Raw genomic sequence first — 19,344 nt, 5'->3', positions numbered from 1 at the left:
CCACAGTCTGGCAGAGACACAACAAAAAAAAGAAAATTTCAGGCCAATATCCCTGATGAACATAATGTGAAAACCCTCAATAAAATACTGGCAAAACAAATCCAGCAGCACATCAAAAAGCTTATCCACCATGATCAAGTCAGCTCCATCCCTGAGATGCAAGGCTGGTTCAACATACACAAATAAATAAACATAATCCATCACATAAAGAGAACCAATGACAAAAACCACATGATTATCTCAATAGATGCAGAAAAGGCCTTTGATAAAATTCAACAGCCCTTCATGCTAAAAACACTCAATAAACTAGGTATTGATGGAACATGTCTCAAAATAATAAGAGCTATTTATTACAAACTCACAGCCAGTATACTGAATGGGCAAAAGCTGGAAGGATTTCCACTGAAAACTGGCAAAATACACGGATGCCCTCTCTCACCACTCCTATTCAACGTAGTATTGGAAGTTCTGGCCAGGGCAATCGATCAAGAGAAAGAAATAAAGGGTATCAAATAGGAAGAAAAGAAGTCAAATTGTCTCTGTTTGCAGAATATGTGATTCTATATTTAGAAAACCCCATCGTCTCAGCCCCAAAACTCCTTAAGCTGATAAGCAACTTCAACAAAGTCTCGGGATACAAAATCAGTGTTCACAAATCACAAGCATTCCTATACCCCAATAATAGACAAAGAGAGAGCCAAATCATGAGCAAACACCCATTCACAATTGCTACAGAGTGAATAAAATACCTAGGAATACAACTTACAAGGCATGTGAAGGACCTCTTCAAGGAGAACTATAAACCATTGCTCAAGGAAATAAGAGAAGATACAAACAAATGGAAAAATATTCCATGCTCATGGATAGGAAGAATCAATATCGTGAAAATGGCCATACTGCCCAAGTAATTTATAGATTCAATGCTATCCTCATCAAACTACCATTGACTTTCTTCATAGAATTAGAAAAAACTACTTTAAATTTCATATGGAACCAAAAAAGAACCCATACAGCCAAGACAATCCTAAGCAAAAAGAACAAAGCTGGAGATGTCGCGCTACCTGACTTCAAACTATACTATAAGGCCACAGTAACCAAAACAGCATATAAAGACCATGGAACAGAACAGAGTCCTCAGAAATAACACCACATATTTACAACTGTCTGATCTTTGATAAACCTGACAAAAACAAGCAATGGGGAAAGGATTCCCTATTTAAGAAATGGTGTTGGGAAAACTGGCTAGCCATATGCAGAAAGCTGAAACTGGACCCTTTCCTTACACCTTATACAAAAATCAACTCATGTTGGATTAAAGACTTAAACATAAGACCTAAAACCATAAAAACCCTGGAAGAAAACCTAGGCAATACAATTCAAGACATAGGCATGGGCAAGGACTTCATGAGTAAAACATCAAAAGCAATGTCAACAAAAGCCAAAATTGACAAATGGAATGTAATAAGAAGAAAGAAAGAAGGGAAGGAAGGAAGGAAGGAAGGAAGGAAGGAAGGAAGGAAGGAAGGAAGGAAGGGAGGGAGGGAGGGAGGGAGGGAGGGAGGGAAGGAGGGAGGGAAGGATGGAGAGAGGGAGGGAAGGGGGAGGGAGAAAAGAATACTTTGGTAAGATCACCTCAGGTCCAATATGTCATATTTTTATCAACACAACCCAGAGTCAAGCCCACTTTTTAAAGAATACACTAAATTTTTCAAATAAGAAATTTCAAACAACTAAATAAATCACATTTTATCTCATGTTTGAGAAGCCTATTATAATTTTTCCAATTACTTGGCTATACTAGTTTTATTATTTTCTATTCTCCCTTTAATTTTTTATCTGCTTTACTGTTTGGTAAGATAATATTACATAAAGAGAGTTTTCCTGACTTTTCAATCTAAATTTCTATTTTTCTCGAATTCTCCAATCATTTCCAATTAGTGCAGAATTAAGATCGATTAAGGATTGGGGCTGGGTGTGGTGGCTTATGCCTGTAATCCCAATGCTTTGGGAGTCCAAGGCAGGCAGATCACTTGAGGTCAGGAGCTCGAGACCAGCCTGGCCTACATGGGGAAACCCCTTCTCTACTAAAAATACAAAAATTAGCCAGGTGCGGTGGCGTTTGCCTGTAGTCCCAGCTACTCCGGAGGCTGAAGCAGGAGAATCACTTGAATCTGAGAAGCAAAGGTTGCAGTGAGCCGAGATTGTGCCACTGCATTCCAGCCTGGGTGACAGAGTGAGACTCTGACCCCCCTCCACCGCCCCCCGCTCCACACACAAAAGAGTAAGGATTGGAAGATACAAGCCGTCAGGAACTTTTCAACAAATACATGCTCTCTGTAATGGGATCTACTAAAATAGAATACAGTAAGTCTTCCTCATGAAAAGGCTCATGGGAAAACTCTCTAGCTGCCTATCAGGGTATGTTGAAAAGGAGTAGAGGGGTTGAACCAAATAATTTCTGAAAAATTTTCCCCTCAAAGTTTAAGAATTAGAGTTAGTTTAATGACATTATTTTTCTAGCAGAACTAAAATATTTATTTCAAACTCTTTCCACATTTTTTTCTAAATTTATGATATGCCTACTAATTACTTTCTTAAATCTCTATCACTGTCTTCCCTGAATAAAATGAACTGGAAATTTTACTTTACTACTTAGGCTGCCCCCTTTTGTCTTTCATGCGCAATACTGAATCACTTTTGTCTTCCCATATGTACTCCACACTTTGTAATTTTGGGTTAGCTCAGAGACAAAGGTTTCAATATGATGATTTTACATATTTTATACAAAATATGTAAATGGATATTGTGCCAATTTTCCTGAGAATTTCTCAAGGACAAAACAAAACTCATGTTTAAAATTTATCTACCAAGATTAAATAATTTCTCTTTTAAAAGACTCAAATAAAGCCTGTTATTCAAAACAAAGAGCCTAGAACCAAATGCAAGGTATATTTTTTTTGTGAAAAAACGATGAATAACATTTTCGTTTGAAAAAGCAATACCTTTCTATATAGTATCCAATAAATTATTGGTTTTTGTTAGTTATATCTAATTAGGAAGGCTTAATTCCCTTTTAACAGCTGGATTTCATAGCATTTTATGTCCAGCTACATTAAGAATTAATTTTTTGGCTTGGCACCAATGCTAAATTTGCTTATCCAAACAGAAGCCATGCCAACAGCTTGAAGGATGATGACAGTAATTAACCCAAATCATATACCAGGAGCTATTCCAATGAAAGTGTCTGTTAAATAGTGTATCTTTCTCTGATGCTGAGGCTGATCCTACAAAGGACATGCACTGCAACTTCCCACAGAATGTTTCTGGATACTAGTGCCAGAGATAGGAAGGGAAGAACTACCGGGCTGTCCGAATAAGGCATTTCTTATTCTGAAAAATACAGTGGAAACCATGAAGAAATGGGGGTTTCTCATGATCTGCTGAGAGGTGTGTACATCAGTTCAGCATTTCTAGAGGTCAGTTTAATAGTAGATACATCAAATGACTTGTAATTGATCATGTCGCATGTTATCGTGTATGGGATTTAGTACAAGAGGCAATAAAAGATGTATGAAAAGAATGGTCACTATAGCAATAAAGTAGGAAAAAACTACAACCAGTATAAGCATTGACTTTGTTAAATAAATCATATCATGGTAAAAAGATAAAATATTATATTATAAAATATAATGGTGTTATAGAAGAATATGTTTTTTATAAATTGAGTTATAAATGTGTAATTTTCTTAAAACAGTATGAACTGGTTATAGAGCAACATTATCAATATTATTATTGACAATCATGTTAATAATTACAATATTGATATAGATTATTTCAATATAAGAGCAATAGTAATACAAGATATATCTTATACGCATTATATAATATAATATAAGAGCAACATTAACAATATTATCATACCACACACAAACAGAGGCAAGACTACTGAAATATTCACAAGCGTGTTATCACAGATTGTCTCTGAAACGTAGGATTGTAAATCTTTTCTTCTCCTTCTTTTCCTCTTCTCCATCTTTTATCCTTTTCCTCCTCCTTCTCCTCCTCCTTTCTTCTCACTTTTCTTCTTACTGTTTGTTACTTTCTAAATATTTATCCAATAATATGATTCCAGAAATATTTAGAAGATGAGATTGACAAATACTTGGTGAATAGATGGAAATGTCCCGTGGTCAAGACAGAGGAAGTGTTGTGGCTCCTTGCAAAGCCAGAGAAAATATCAGGGGAGATAGGAAAATAACTGGCTCAGTTAACTTTGTGTATGACAGAAACAAGCAAAGAAATAAAGTAGATGTCAAGAAAGCATTTGACACATGGATCTGGAGCTCAGGGACAAGCTGTGGACTGGAGATACCAATTTGAAAGTCATCCACAAAGAAGCAAGTTATTGAAACTATGGGAGTGGATGAGATTGCTCAGGAGAGTGTGAAGCATACAAAGGAAATAATTCCTAGAATTGAGCCCAAGGAAACATAAACATTGGAGGGAAGACAGAGAAAGGAACCTAAAGAGAAACTAACGGAGGGCCAGAACGGTGGAAAGAATATGAAAGTACAGTGGTGAAGGGAAGTGAAGAAGGAGCCCTTTAAACAAGTGAGTGGTCAACAATAGTAAACGTGATGAAGAGTTTAAGTGAAATAACTTTCAAAGTGTCTAATAGACACAGCAATAAGTAGTTTACTAGCAATCTTGATGGAAGCAATTTCAACCAGGTGCCAAAAACTTTAAGGAGGAAAATGTGGTTTGACAGAAAAATATTTGGCTACAAAAGGGCAGCAAAAAGTAGGATGGTAACTGAATAAGGATAACTGTTGTTGTTGTTATTGTTGTTGTTGTTTTGTGACGGTTTTAAAATGAGAAGAATGTGTTCTTCTCTGTCAGCTGATGAGAAGGAGTCAGTAGAAAGGAACAAGGTGAAGATTAGAAAAGAGAACAACTCAGTGTTTCTCAGACTTGCCTTAAGATAAGATCCCTTTCTATCATTTGTTTAAAAGATAGATTTCTAGAGGAGAAATCTTATAACCTGTATTTTTAACTGTCTGTGTTTGTTACAGGAGAGAATTGGGAAAGGCTGGGTGGAATGCAATAAATGTAAAGGTTTGGTGACTGACTTCCTTGTCTTCTGTTTCCTCCATGAAGTGGTATATGAGTCCCCTTCTGAGAGTCATGCAAGGATTTCTAGGCACTATTAAGAACCCAGGTAGAAAGAAGATGTTAAGTGATGGTAGAACCAGTTTTCAGGGTTGCCTGATTTTTTGAAGCAGCACTTCAAAGAAGTCGATGTGACCAGGATTGACAAGCAAGTTCTAAGAGACAAGTTAGAACTCACCTTTTCTTCATGGAAGAAAAGCAGGGAATGGGGGTTCAAAAATATTACCAAAGTTTTCATGAAATGATAATCATGGAGAATGCAGGGAAAAGAGAGAGAATATAGGTATGCCTGGGACTGAGGAATTCTGTAGAAGTTGGATAGTCAATGCTAAAACCAGGTAAATCTCAGGTAAAGCAGGATCATTGATTATCCAAGAGAGCAAAGATGATAGAAGGCTAGATTTGGGAATCTAAGTAAAGTAAAAACCAAATGTAGTGAGAATAACTGAATTTAAAACTTATAAATAGAAGAGGTTATGATCAGAGATTGAAATACTTAGAGTTGGGTTTTCAGAGATGGGTTAGTTCTAAGTAATAAGATTCATGGTTTAAGGTCATGAAAGTTGATGGCCAAAGTGTGGTGCACATGCAGGACCTGGAGCTATGAAGATCATGAAGCTGGAAAAGAGATTAAGTTTAATACAGTTTTTCATGTAATCTATGACATTACCCAGGGTGGTGGCAGAACAAAATGAGAAGAGTAACCTTGATGTTAGTTCATCTTCTGACATACCAAGAAGTGAGTAGATGCCAGTCTAGGCCAGGATGAGAAGGGACAGAGTATGGTACAGCCAGATGGCATTAGTTTAAATGCTCTGAAGACTTGATTCAAGTTTAAGGGATAATTATTTAGAAGAAGCAGTTAAAAATAGACCACATGCCCTGGCCCTAAATTATGTGGGATATGGTAGAATGAACAGTCTGTCTTTGATAAGACCAAAAAGATGCAAAGTTATTATCAGGGAAAACCAAGTTGCTGTTAGGGTAAGGGAGTAGGGAAAGATGCAACAAAATGGTTAAGGATGTATAATTTTTTTATGTTCGTTTCATGTAAAACCTAAAAAGCAAACATTGTCTTGCTTTATCAGGCCCTCATTGGATCAAAGAAAACAGCTCTCAACGAAAAAAGAAAAGATCCCTGTTGGTGGGGTAAGCACCAGAAGAACTAATGTTATTTGCTATTAACCACTGAAACATAAAAGTTTACATTGCATTATTGATAAATATTATCGATTTCTCATTTAATTTGAGGAGAATTGCTATATAATAGTTTGAGGAAGTTGAATGAAATGGAAGTGTTGGTGATTAGTTAGGATTACACGTTATTTAGTTATGTATATTCTTTTTCACTAATGATAGCAACTAACATTAACTGAGATTTTAAGGGTTCAGTACTGTGCTTGACACTCTACGTATACTTATATGGTGACTACTGTTATTCTAATTAACAGGTGATTCATCTGAGGATTACAGATGTTAGTGACTTGACCAAGATCACAAAGCTTAGAAAACGTCAGAATAGGGTTTAAATCAAGGTGTGACTTTAAAGTACATCTTTGAAATGCTGTATCTTACTATGTATTTAATTGATGCTAATCAGAAACTATCAATAAGGGAACTTATTCAGAAATGGCATGTCATGTTCCGGTATCTCTTGGTAATCTAATTTTATATCAATTTTGCCTTTAGTTGAAGTTCTCCATCATTCTGCAGTACCTCCAAGCCTTTGGCTGGCTCTGGGTGTGGCTGACTGTTGTCACTTACTTAGGGCAGAATTTGGTGAGCATTGGACAGAATCTATGGCTTAGTGCATGGGCAAAAGAAGCAAAAAACATGAATGAGTTCACAGAATGGAAGCAAATAAGAAGCAATAAACTTAATATCTATGGATTATTGGGATTAATAAAAGGTAAAAGAAAATGTATAGCTGCTTCTCTTTTCTTTTTCTGACCTAATTGATTCAAACACAAACATATGGCACCATGTTATTTCAAATAAAATCTGGGCCATAATTTTCAAATATTTGGGGATAACTCAAATGCATATGTTTCCACTTTACCACATTTGAGAGAATAATCCAAAACTTATGGTGTCATCTACATGGCTCACATTAAATATTACACATAGTTATTTAATCTTGAAAATAATTATTTAAAAAGGTGCTGTTGTCCTCATTTTACAGCTGAGGAAACTGAGGTTTTTATGTAAAGTTATGAAAGACTCAAAAATGGCCACTCTCTGTATATGTGAAGGTTGTGGGTGATGTGAAGATAAATTGGTGTCTATTAAGGAGTTTAAGGCCTAGTGAGCCTAGGTCAGGTATACAATCAAACTACATGATCAGCATTAAACACTATAAAGGTAGTGAAAGAAAACACTATGAGAATTCAGAGCAAGGGGAGGCTGTACTGGGTCGCCATATTAATGTGATTTCTAAGGAGTACTTGACAATTGAGGGGAGAGTAAAAGGATGAATAGAAGTTTATCAGCTTGAGATCACAGAGAAGGAGAGAAAGTCATGGAGGCAGATAGACAGCTGTGAGTAAAGACAGGGATGGGGAGTAAGAAGGGATTTGGCAAGAGTGAGGGTGCCAGTTTGAGTGGTCTTCAGGTTATTGGTAGAGAAAAGTAGGGGAGCTAAAGGTGAGAAAGAAGATTGGAGATAAGTCAGAGATGATCATTGGGAAGGCAAGTGGAGAATTTTGGAAAATTGATGAAGGAAGTGACATAGTTGGATTTGTATTTCAAACAATAAATTAGCAGTGATAATAAAAAGATGCGTTTTTATTGGAGGGACTAAAGTCAGAGAGACTAGAATGAAGCAGGGCCTGGTAGGAAAAGAATAATCAAGTGGATTTGGGAGTCCAGATGAAAGGTAGTCTAGTATAGAAAGATCTCCTATCTGATCCATGGCTGTGTCACCCAAAATAACCAATAGGTAAGAAGCAGAAGAGAAATGAATAAATACCAAAGGAATGAATGAATGAATGAATGGCCAGAGAGCTACAATGGAATTGGATAAAAGGGATGAATAGGAAAGACATTACAGTGAAAAACCTAAGAATTGTCCATTTGAGGGCGGGTCAGGAAAGGGCATTCATTAGTCAATCATGCTTTCGAGGTTTAGGTTGGGTAACTGGGATAGCAATGATGACAAAAATGAGGAAAACAGGAAACCAGGAAAAAAAAATAGGAAACCACTAGTTAAACCAGAGCCTTAATTAGTGAAGGACAGAAATGGTGAGTTCATTGTTGGACACATTTAATGGGAAGTGTTGATGAATTTTTCCATTTTTTTTCTCCAGTTGGCAGACTAAAAATGCACATCTATAAGTCTGGAAATTAGATTTCTTTATCTGTAAAATGAGGGGCTTAAACTGGATGATTTCTACATTTCTGTCAAATTCTAACATTCTAGAGCTCTTAGTTCTACTTACGCTTGGCATTATTCTGTAGAGATAATCAGTGAACCCACAGGAGTAGATAGAATCACCATGAATGAGGAATAAGAGCTATGAGAGTGAATGACAGATTCTTGAGGGGTGTCCACGTAGAGCCGATTAGTGGACTAACTTCACAGAAATTGAACAGAGATAACTTCCTTGTCAGATGATCAGAGGGAGAGAAGGAGATAAAACAACAGCCACAATGATGTGAATGCTTGCTCCATGTCTGGAAACCCGGGTATGTTTTCATTGTTGAAGTTGAAACAAATGAAAACGCCTGTATCTGACTTGTTCTGACCCACAAAAATGGCAATTTCATATGGCTTAAGCTAACACAGTAGTTTATTTAGCATGCATCCTAATGAGGGAGCTCTGACACTCTACTTAAACTTCGTTACTTACGGTTTCAGTTTTATCACTTGTAAAGAATAGATATTGTTTCCTTGGTTACATCAGATATGTGTAGTGCATACCTCAAGAGTGCAACAAATGTTAGCTATTGTTTAACAATAGAAAAGATAAGTAATTATGACAAAGCCCTATGACTGGTAAGTTTTGGAGTCAGATTTGCATCCATGTCCAGCTTACTCCCAAGCCAATGTTCTTAAAAACTAAATTGGCATTTACATGGACAGTAATGAGATATTCTACAAACACCAGGTTCTATTTCAATAGGTTTGGGAAATTGAGTTCCTCCATGAATCTGAAATCTTTTTTCTTTCTTTCATTAAAGGTTTTGAGATATTCTACAATAAAATGACCTGTTTAATTCTGTTTAACACAATGCTCCTCAAATTTGTTTGACCATGATTTTTTTTCCTTGTGTTGCTCATTAATATATTGGAGCAACTTGTGTTCCACAGACTATACTTTGAGAAATTCCAAACTATGAGCGTTGCCTTCCAAGAAACAGAAAAGTATGATGTAATAAAGGCAAAAAAAAAAAAATAGTGTTTGAAGTAAATTCTCAGTCGTTCTGAAATGTTACATATCTATTAAAAACAAAGAAAATTAAGAAATGATTCCTGATTGTAGTCAAGGAAACATGATCAAGAGAGAAATGGAAAAAGAATATAAAGTGTAGTTAATTAAATAATTGTTTGGAAAATTCAAAAGTATAGTGTAACTAAAGGGAAGTTTTTTTTAGAGATAATTTCTTGTGTTTGTATCAAGAGAAACAGGCGCACCTAGAGTGAGACTGGTAGGAATTCAAATAAGAAAATATTAGAGCCATCTATGTGGAAGTTGTTATATCTTCATATTCATATCCATATGGGAAAACAGAGAGAGATGCATGATTTTGGTAATGGAAAAGTCAGATAAAACAAAAACTATGAAACTGAGAGCCTTGCTTCTCTTTTCTCCTCTCTTATCTTATTTTTACTGTCTGGCCATTGTACTGCTTGAACTGTCTCCATTTAAAAATAGGCAGATATTATGAGACAGATTTATGCTTGTTCTGTCATTTTGTTAACATTCACTGGGAAAAGAGATGTTCATAACAAAAATGAGATATAAGAATTATCTGCAGTATGAAAGAACAGGACTTTACAATTTCTTTGCTTTTGAATCAGTGAGAGTCAGATTTATTGACTTGCAGTTTGCAACTCAGTGAGGAAGATATAGATGTAGAGGTCTCAAATTATAGCAAGAGAAACCTCCATATATACATGAATCTCCATATCTCTGCATGTCACATATACATATGAAGGCTAAATTCACACCAATTCAGTGAAATTATGTTACAGCTTTAGAGTAGATGCAATAACCTTTGAAGAACATTTTGAGTAAATAGCATTTCTATCACATATAAAGTATGCAATTTTAGTGTCCATAATATTACTTATGTAAAGTCTTAATTTTAACTGTCAGTAAATATAGAAAGATTTTATAACCAAAGAAACAGATTATGAACAGTTTTATCACAAAGATTTTTTTCCTGATTGGCTTTTGTTTGGAGTGGTCTGCAGTTGTTAGAATATTAATCTTCTCTGATTTATTGCTTCTTCACATTTTTTACATTTAAAAAAATTTTAATTTTTAAGGCTTATTAAGTGCAATTGCAAATTATGTTTCCATAAGTAAGGTGAGCCTAGAAATAAAAATCTATAATTTCTGGGTTTTTTTTTTTTTTTTTTGGCAGAACTCAGCTCTCTTATGGAACCTGATTTAATTGAGAGCAGGCTATATTCACTGACATCATCATAGCTCATTTATATTTTTTATTTTTTGGAACTTTAAAGCATAAACAGCACTTTCACATGTTAATACTAGAGGCCCACTATGAAGAATATAGAAGGCTAGCATTCAAACAAAGCTGGAGAACTGAAGCTGAAAATGCTACATCCATATTTTATGACAATAATAAAGATCTTACCTCATTATTTAAAAAAGAAATTGCCCCGAATAGTTTTTTCCCGTGAGTCTCAGCTATTTGCTTCAAATTTCTAGGATACTTGTATCGTGTTTTATGTCTCACTGTTGGGAACTTCCTTGCTCCGATCCAATGTGTAAAATACAGGCACCTTATTTTCAAAGTGTGATGATTAAGGAGCACACTGCTGCTTCCAGTTTAGGAGGCCTAAGTGGTTCATTTACTTTACTTACCTCACTAAATTCCACTGAAAGGACAGTGAATAAATATAAAAGGAAAGGTGTCAGGAGACTTCAGAGTAATACATTTCTATATACGGGAATATATACGGGACAGAAAATGAAGGGTAGAAGAAAACCTGTAGCCAGGAACAGATACTGGAGAAGCTGGAACAGAAGAGGGAGATGTTCAGTTGAGCCATGGAAAAACACTAAACTTACGTTCACAGGTACAGAGAGAAGAATTGAGTTTCATGGAAGTAATCAAAGTAATTCATTAGAACATTGTTCTGATGGCCCATCAGCCTCTTTTAGAACAACACTGCTACCACCACCAATGTAAACAGCCACTGTGATAGTAACAGTATGATGAAAACTAGAAAGCTGATGTTTAAAGAGGAAAGTAGGGTTTCTAGCATGTGTGACATACATAGAAGGAAGCCTCCTTATTGTGGCTTTTGGAGAAGGCTCAGCCAACATAACTTGCATCCCAGTATGAAGCCTTTCAGGGTCATACCTTTCCTCTTAAGCAGAACTTGAAGCAAACTTTTCCATTCAGGGGAGAGAAATGTTGGGGGAAATTAACGTATGCAACGGCAGAAGAAAGCCACATCAGGTACCTGTATTAATTAACCATGTCTTTGTCTCATATTTTCAAACTGATAATGCCCATCCAGGCAATACATTTCACTCAGACCAACAGCATAAATAAAAGTCAACAAATACAGCAGTCAGGCCCAGAAGTAAAACAATATTTGGAATACAATTAGACCTTCAAAATGTCTAATTACTGCTTTCAGAGATTCAAAATATTGCATCCATAAAGTAAATGTGGAATGTGCTAAAATAAGCTCAGCCTGAGAACAAGAAAACTCTTGAAAACATTTAAAGAATTTTAAAAGGTTGTACAAACGTAATGTAAGTTAGAAGAAATTATGCCAAATGTACAACATTATAAACAGAGATGGAAAATGAAAGATAAGAAAAAATTACAGATACAGTTCAAGAAGTTTAACATGTATATAAAAAGAGCTTCAGTAAATGGGGGAAAAATACTAAGTACATAATATTTTTAAAAAATACTTCCTGGCCAGGCACGGTGGCTCACGCCTGTAATCGCAGCACTTTGGGAGGCCGAGGCAGGCGGATCACGAGGTCAGGAGATGGAGACCATCCTGGCTAACATGGTGAAACCCCGTCTCTACTAAAAATTCAAAAATTAGCCGGGCGTGGTGCCAGGCGCCTGTAGTCCCAGCTACTTGGGAGGCTGAGGCAGGAGAATGGCGTGAACCCTGGTGGGCGGAGCTTGCAGTGATCCGAGATTGTGCCACGGCACTCCAGCCTGGGCAACAGAGGGAGACTCCGTCTCAAAAATAAATAATAAAATAAAATAAAAAATAAAAAACGAAAAGCTTCCCACACTGAAGAATAGAACTTCCTGTTTCAGCAACCATTCTAGTTTAGAGCAGGAAGACCGAAAATTCCAAGGGAGTAGTTTATGTTGCAGTGGACTGGTGCTAAATAACATTAAAGAAACAGTAGGATATTTGATGGGTTTGAGTGTATTCAGAAGAGACTTTTGGCTATTGAAGTGTTTGGGAACAAATTAGCCCTAGTTACACAGAAAATTAAGCATACAGAAAAATAGTGACACAAGCTACATATTTGGTGACCTTCATGAGCAATTATGTGTTTATTGAATATTTGAGAAAAGATGGATAATCTATTGGAAAGGAAATAGGGAAGTATGGGAGGAATGGAGGAAAATAATAGAACACACTTAAGACTGAGAAAGCTAATAGCCATATGAGATATTATTTAAAAATATAAGGAAATTAGCTAAAAGAATGTAAGGTGGTGAGAAGCAACTAGTTTTGTTTTGTTTTAAACATGACCTGCAAAGGAACAAGGATCATATTGGCAACACACTTTTATTAGTAGTTTTGTATACTAGAGTGCAATGGAGCAGTTGTGTATGTGTTAAGACTCAAGAGCAAACTGGCTTAAGTAACATGGAAGTGTATTGACACCCAAAGATAAAATGCCCAGGCATCGATTTTTACACACTTGACCCAGAGGTTCAAATAAAGTGTTCGCAACTCTCTTAATTTTGCAGATCTACTTATTTTATGCTGGTTGGTTTTGTTCCCAGGCTTCACATATTGATGGAAATGTATCTTTCAAAGAATTTTCTTCTGTTTCTATGTGTGCTAATAACTGTTTTTCGGCTTCTTCCACTAAAGCTACAAGTTTACCTGATAAGTAGCTAATGCAAGAACAACCCTCCCATCAACCACTTCTCAGGAGCTTAGCACACCAAAAGAATTGTAGCCCTCACTCATTTTTTGTTTTTTAAGGCAGTTATAATTTTTTTTTTATTATTATTATACTTTAAGTTTTAGGGTACATGTGCACAATGTGCAGATTAGTTACATATGTATACATGTGCCATGTTGGTGTGCTGCACCCATTAACTCGTCATTTATATTAGGTATATCTCCTAATGCTATCCTTCCCCCTTCTCCCCACCCCACAACAGGCCCTGATGTGTGATGTTCCCCTTCCCGTGTCCATGTGTTCTCATTGTTCAATTCCACCTATGAGTGAGAACATGCGGTGTTTGTTTTTTTGTCCTTGCGATAGTTTCCTGAGAATGACGGTTTCCAGCCCTCACTCATTTTATGTGTCCACTGTGGGTCAGGAAAGGGACTCTGCTTATCCTAGGGACTCCAGCTGAGGAAATGAGCCAAGCACCATTTTAAATGCTGGCAGGCACTGTGCAAAGGGAATAGGACTGACACCAGCAATTAAATGTTCTAACTTGGAAGTGTCGTATATCATTTCTCTTATAATTCACGGTTCAAAACTATTCATTTGGGTCTATCAACCAAAAGGGGGCCAGAAAGTTCAACTCTACTATGTACCAAGAAGCTGGGAGAATGGAAATATTTGGCTAAAAGCACTGGTAACTAACATATTGTCCCACAGAACATCATAAAGGTAATAGGTTGCTAAACTTCTGTGCATTAGATCGACTTTTTATCTTCTGTACATTTCTGTGTGGAACCTATGATCACAAATGGGAGCATTCTGCTGTAGCAGCATGGCAAAACATCAGAAATGTGTATTTATTTCACATGCATCGTATATTATGTTTATATTTATTTTAGTCTACAATTACACATTTTAGGTATAATATTCGGGTTTTCAGTTAAAATAAATATAAATAGTTTTTATAATTAATCTTTTTACAGCAATCTTTTGAAAGCTAAAACACAAATTTCCTTATATTGTTAATATAACTGTGATAACTATGTGTGTTTAGGTCTCTTTGTCTGCTCTGGAGCCTACGTAATCACTAGAGGATCCCTGGCTGCCTCTCGAACCATGTATGTTCAACTGTTGAATAATGTACTGCACCTCCCCATCCAGTTTTTTGAAACAAATTCCACAGGCCAGATCATTAGTCGTTTCACCAAGGTAAGGAAAGACACACCTTATTAAATAGCATACATAAAAGTGACCCATATTTAGTACCTTATATTCTCACTTGTACAAAATATTATGTGTTTTATATAGATTTCATTGTTAAATATATTTCTAAGCCTTAGGACATCTATAACTGATGTACAACAGTCACATTTTGTACATATAATTAAAATAACACTTGAAAAATTACTTAAAGAATCCAAGAAACACATGTGCTTTGAGATGTACCACTCTAATTCTTACACACATCGAGTTTGAGAATCACTGCTTTAGTCTAAGAAGGGAAAGAAAATGTAAGTCGGCCAGGCACGGTGGCTCACGTCTGTAATCCCAGCACTTTGGGAGGCCAAGGCGGGAGGATCACGTGAGGTCAGAAGTTCGAAACCAGCCTGACCAACATGGAGAAACCCTGTCTCTACTAAAAATACAAAATTAGCCAGGCGTGGTGGCACATGCCTGTAATCCCAGCTACTCGGGAGGCTGAGGCAGGAGAATCGCTCGAACTTGGGAGGTGGAAGTTGTGGTGAGCCGAGATTGCGCCATTGCACTTCAGCCTGGGCAACAACAGTGAAACTCCATTGAAAGGAAGAAAGGAAGAAAAGAAAGAAGGAAGGAAGGAAGGAAGGAAGGAAGGAAGGAAGGAAGGAAAAAAGAAAGAAAGAAAGAAAGAGGCCGGGCGCGGTGGCTCAAGCCTGTAACCCCAGCACTTTGGGAGGCCGAGGCAGGCGGATCACGAGGTCAGGAGATCGAGACCATCCTGGCTAATACGGTGAAACCCCGTCTCTACTAAAAATACAAAAAAATTAGCCGGGCGTGTTGGCGGGCGCCTGCAGTCCCAGCTACTCGGGAGGCTGAGGCAGGAGAATGGCGTGAACCCGGGAGGCAGAGCTTGCAGTGAGCCGAGATCGCGCCACTGCACTCTAGCCTGGGGGACAGAGAAAGACTCCGTCTCAAAAAAAAAAAAAAAAAAAAGAAAGAAAGAAAGAGAAAGGAAGGAAGGAGAGAGAAAGGAAGGTGAGAGAAAGAAGAAAAAAAGAAAGAAAGAAAAAGAGAGAGAGAAAGAAAAAGAAGAAAAGAAAGAAAAAGAAAGGAAGGAGAGAGAAAGAAAGAGAGAGAAAGAGAGAAAGAAAGAAAAAGAAAGAAGGAAAGAAAAAGAAAGAAAGAAAAGAGAGAGAGAGAGAAAGAAGAGAGAAAGAAAGAGAGAAAAAGAAAGAAGGAAAGAAAAAGAAAGAAAGAAAGAGAAAGAAAGAAAGTAAGAAAGTCAATGTGGAGATATCTAGACTTTAAAAACATCCTGCCTTTAAGAAAACATAACATCACTTATGGTGAATGGGGAATGAGTTGAGATTTTCAGAGTGTCTCTGCTTATCTGTAGGAGTTTTCTCATTGTGTCTACTATAAAATGCTTCTAATAGAACTGTCCAATAAAGATAAAATGCAAGCCACGTATATGATTTTAAATTTCCTGGTAGCCATAACAAAGAAGTAAAATAAAACACAATGGAAAGAATTAATTGTGACAATACATTTTATTTAACACAGTATATCCAAAACATTATTCCCAACTGTAATTAATATAAAATTATTGATTAAACTTTATACTTTTTTGTACAAAGTATTTTAAATCTGGTTTTTATCATGTGCTTATGGCATATCTCAATTTGCAATAGCCACGTTCCAAGTGTTCAGTAGTCACATATTGCCAGTGGTCCCTATATTAAGATGCACAAGTCCATAACCTCAAAGTGTATTAACACATTTCTATGTATATGTAAAAACATGGTGGGTATATAAAGGGAAGTGAAGATAAAACACAAAAATAAAAATGAAAGCACCTAACATAATAAATTTCTAATGTAATATTAAATCTTGCTTAATTGTACCAATGTACATTCTGTTTTTTGAAAAATTATAGAAGAGTTTCATCACCACCATTCTGTTTCTGCCAGAAGACATTTCTGACTACAACCCTAGTGATTTATTATCATTTTTATATAGTAAAATTTCAAATGATTGAGTCTTAAGCAGATGGGAGTATGGTCAGGTAAATTCAAAATAGGAAATTCCATGTGAATACGATACTGTTACACTGTTTGGTATATGAAATAACCAGGGAACTCCCAAAAGAGGGTAGAATTAACAAAATTTCATCTCTGTTTTTTATATCAGTTTTGTCCTGAACTGAGTAGTTCATCCAGTCAAGATTCAGAGTCTTAGTATTCCCTAGCATCTCTCAGGTCATACCTTGTACCACAAACAGATTAAGTTATATGCAACAAAGTGTAAAACAGGCTGGGTGTGGTGGCTCACACCTGTAATCCCAACACTGTAGGAGGCAGAGGCAGGTGGATCACCGAGACCAGCCTGGCCAACATGACAAAACCCCACCACTACTAAAAATATAAAAACTGGCTGGGCATGGTGGCTCATAACTCTGTAATCCTAGATAGGTGAGAGGCTGAGGCACGAGAATTACTTGAACCTGGGAGGCAGAGATTTGCAGTGAGCCATTATTGCACCACTGTACTCCAACTTGGGTGACACAGCGAGACTTTCTCTCAAAAAAGAAAAAAAGAGTACAAATCAATGCATGACCTTCCCATTGTCCTTCTCTCGTTCCTATTGGCCACTCCATCTTTCAGTTCATAATTTTATAAATGAAGATTATTTTGTTGTCCTGCCTCTTCTGATATGAGTAGGATCCAGTTACCCAGGAAGGCCACTGAACATGTTCTTAGTTGATAACAATGCCCCAGGAGTGATTTACAAATTTTGAGTCATAAATAATGGTAGCCCAATGCCCCAAATACTGGAATTAAAAAAAAAACAGCTATTGAATAATGGACTGTTTTTTTGTTTTTGTTTTTGCTTTTTCATCAGTCTGACTTTAATTGTATAATTAATTGCCATGTAGTGGTCATTGGGAAATACAAATTGCTTGATGATAAGTATCTTGAAATTAGAACAGCCTTTTAATTGTTATAATCGACTACAGGGGAAAAATATATGGGGGATGAGCAAAGATCATGTAGTTAGATTTATTTATGAAATCAATAGATTGTCATACCTGGGTAAACATTTTTAATTGTGCCATTGAATAATATATTTCTTCTTTCTCTCATTTTAAACTGTAAAAAGTTAAAAATAAAGCGACCTAATATCAAATTTTTCAGGACATATTTATAATTGACATGCGTTTGCATTACTATTTACGGCTGTGGGTGAATTGTACACTGGATGTTGTTGGAACAGTTTTGGTCATTGTGGGAGCTTTGCCCCTCTTCATTCTGGGGATTATTCCCTTAGTGTTCTTCTATTTCTCTATACAAGTAAGTGCATACATTTTTATTTGTATTAATAACTTATAAGTTCACAATCAAATGTAGTTTCAGACCCACTTAAACCTCCTCTTTGTCCAGGTTCTCTAAGAAGCAGAGTCGAAGAAAGGAATAGATGTACTAGAGATTTACTGGGGGAAATGCCTGTAAAAGGTAAAGGAGAGGGAGCAGAAGAAGGCTGGGCTGAGCAAGCCCTCAGACAGTGACTCAGGCTGAATCCCTGTGAGGGAGAAAAGGAAAGAAGACGGATTGGGTAACAAGGGTCTTTGACTACAGGACAGTTCTACAACAGGTTCAACAGGAAGTTTCTCAGTCACAGTTGCCCGTTGGAGAGTCTCATGTGCACTTTCAGCCAGTACTCAGTCACTGGCTGGCCTCTATGCTAATACAGCAGTGGATCCATCAGTGCAGTCGCGGGGGCTGTCAGTCAGCTATGCTTCTGCAGCAGGAGAGCTGGGGCCTGCATTTTTATGCCCACCACAAAACCTGTATGTTGTAATGTTAGCAGAAAATTAATTTGCCTGCATATCCAAGAGAGAAACAGATACTGCCTTTTTGTCCTGTTTTTTCAGACATCACCTGTCTCTTCCAGACAAACAATTGCTGGAAGAGCTAAATATGGTTCTCATGATACTTACATGATATCTTCATATTAAAATGGGATCATCCAATTTAAACTGCAAAATTATGTCACTGTAAGGCTGCAGTGGAAAACAAAATTTCTTAGCATTTTTTTTCTTCAGCTATCAAACAAAGCAATTTTATTAAACAATGAAAGAAATCAATTAAAATGGATGTCTTTATTATCTTTATTATTTTACAAGAAACCATGACAGCTTTTGGTTTAAAAAAAAGTTTATAGCTTCATACAGAAATGACTCACATAAAAGAAATTTCTCCAGCTCGCTCCTACACTGTGACATAAAAGTTCTTTTCATATTCACAGATTTATACACCTTATTTCTGTTCCCATAACTTTTTTGACACTTATACCAAGGTACTAGTCAAACATGCAAGAACTATAAATAGATGAATTTTTCAAATGTATGATATCAAGAGATTATTATTATAAAACATTTTAAACATCTTTTTACATTGCCTTTATCAAAGTATGCAGTTTTTTAATTACAGGCTTAATCCACAAATAAAGGGTGAAATTTAAAGACAGTTGCAGAAATAACTATTTCCCATTTATTTTATTTATCTTGGCAATAAGGACTTCAATAAAAGATGAAATTAGTTTAAGTAAACAGAAAAACAAAAGTAGATTATAGGTGTAAATGGAGCTCAGACTGAATCCAAAACAATGA

At 36.4% G+C, this 19,344-nt stretch overlaps 1 protein-coding gene across 1 annotated transcript in view; it reads left to right on the top strand.

Moving 5' to 3' along the window:
- LOC129481804 (ATP-binding cassette sub-family C member 2-like) overlaps positions 1-19,344 on the top strand; it is a 43,477-nt gene that overhangs the window by 10,872 nt on the left and 13,261 nt on the right. Inside the window, exons 4-7 of the mRNA XM_063638511.1 lie at positions 6,258-6,318; positions 6,859-7,078; positions 14,533-14,687; positions 17,870-18,025. Of these exons, the coding sequence (XP_063494581.1) occupies positions 6,258-6,318; positions 6,859-7,078; positions 14,533-14,687; positions 17,870-18,025 (592 nt within the window). The remainder of the gene's footprint in view (positions 1-6,257; positions 6,319-6,858; positions 7,079-14,532; positions 14,688-17,869; positions 18,026-19,344) is intronic.

The sequence above is a fragment of the Symphalangus syndactylus genome, chromosome 5 (assembly GCF_028878055.3).
Source record: "Symphalangus syndactylus isolate Jambi chromosome 5, NHGRI_mSymSyn1-v2.1_pri, whole genome shotgun sequence".
Lineage (NCBI taxonomy): Eukaryota > Metazoa > Chordata > Mammalia > Primates > Hylobatidae > Symphalangus > Symphalangus syndactylus.
This window is presented reverse-complemented; position numbering and strand designations above follow the sequence as displayed.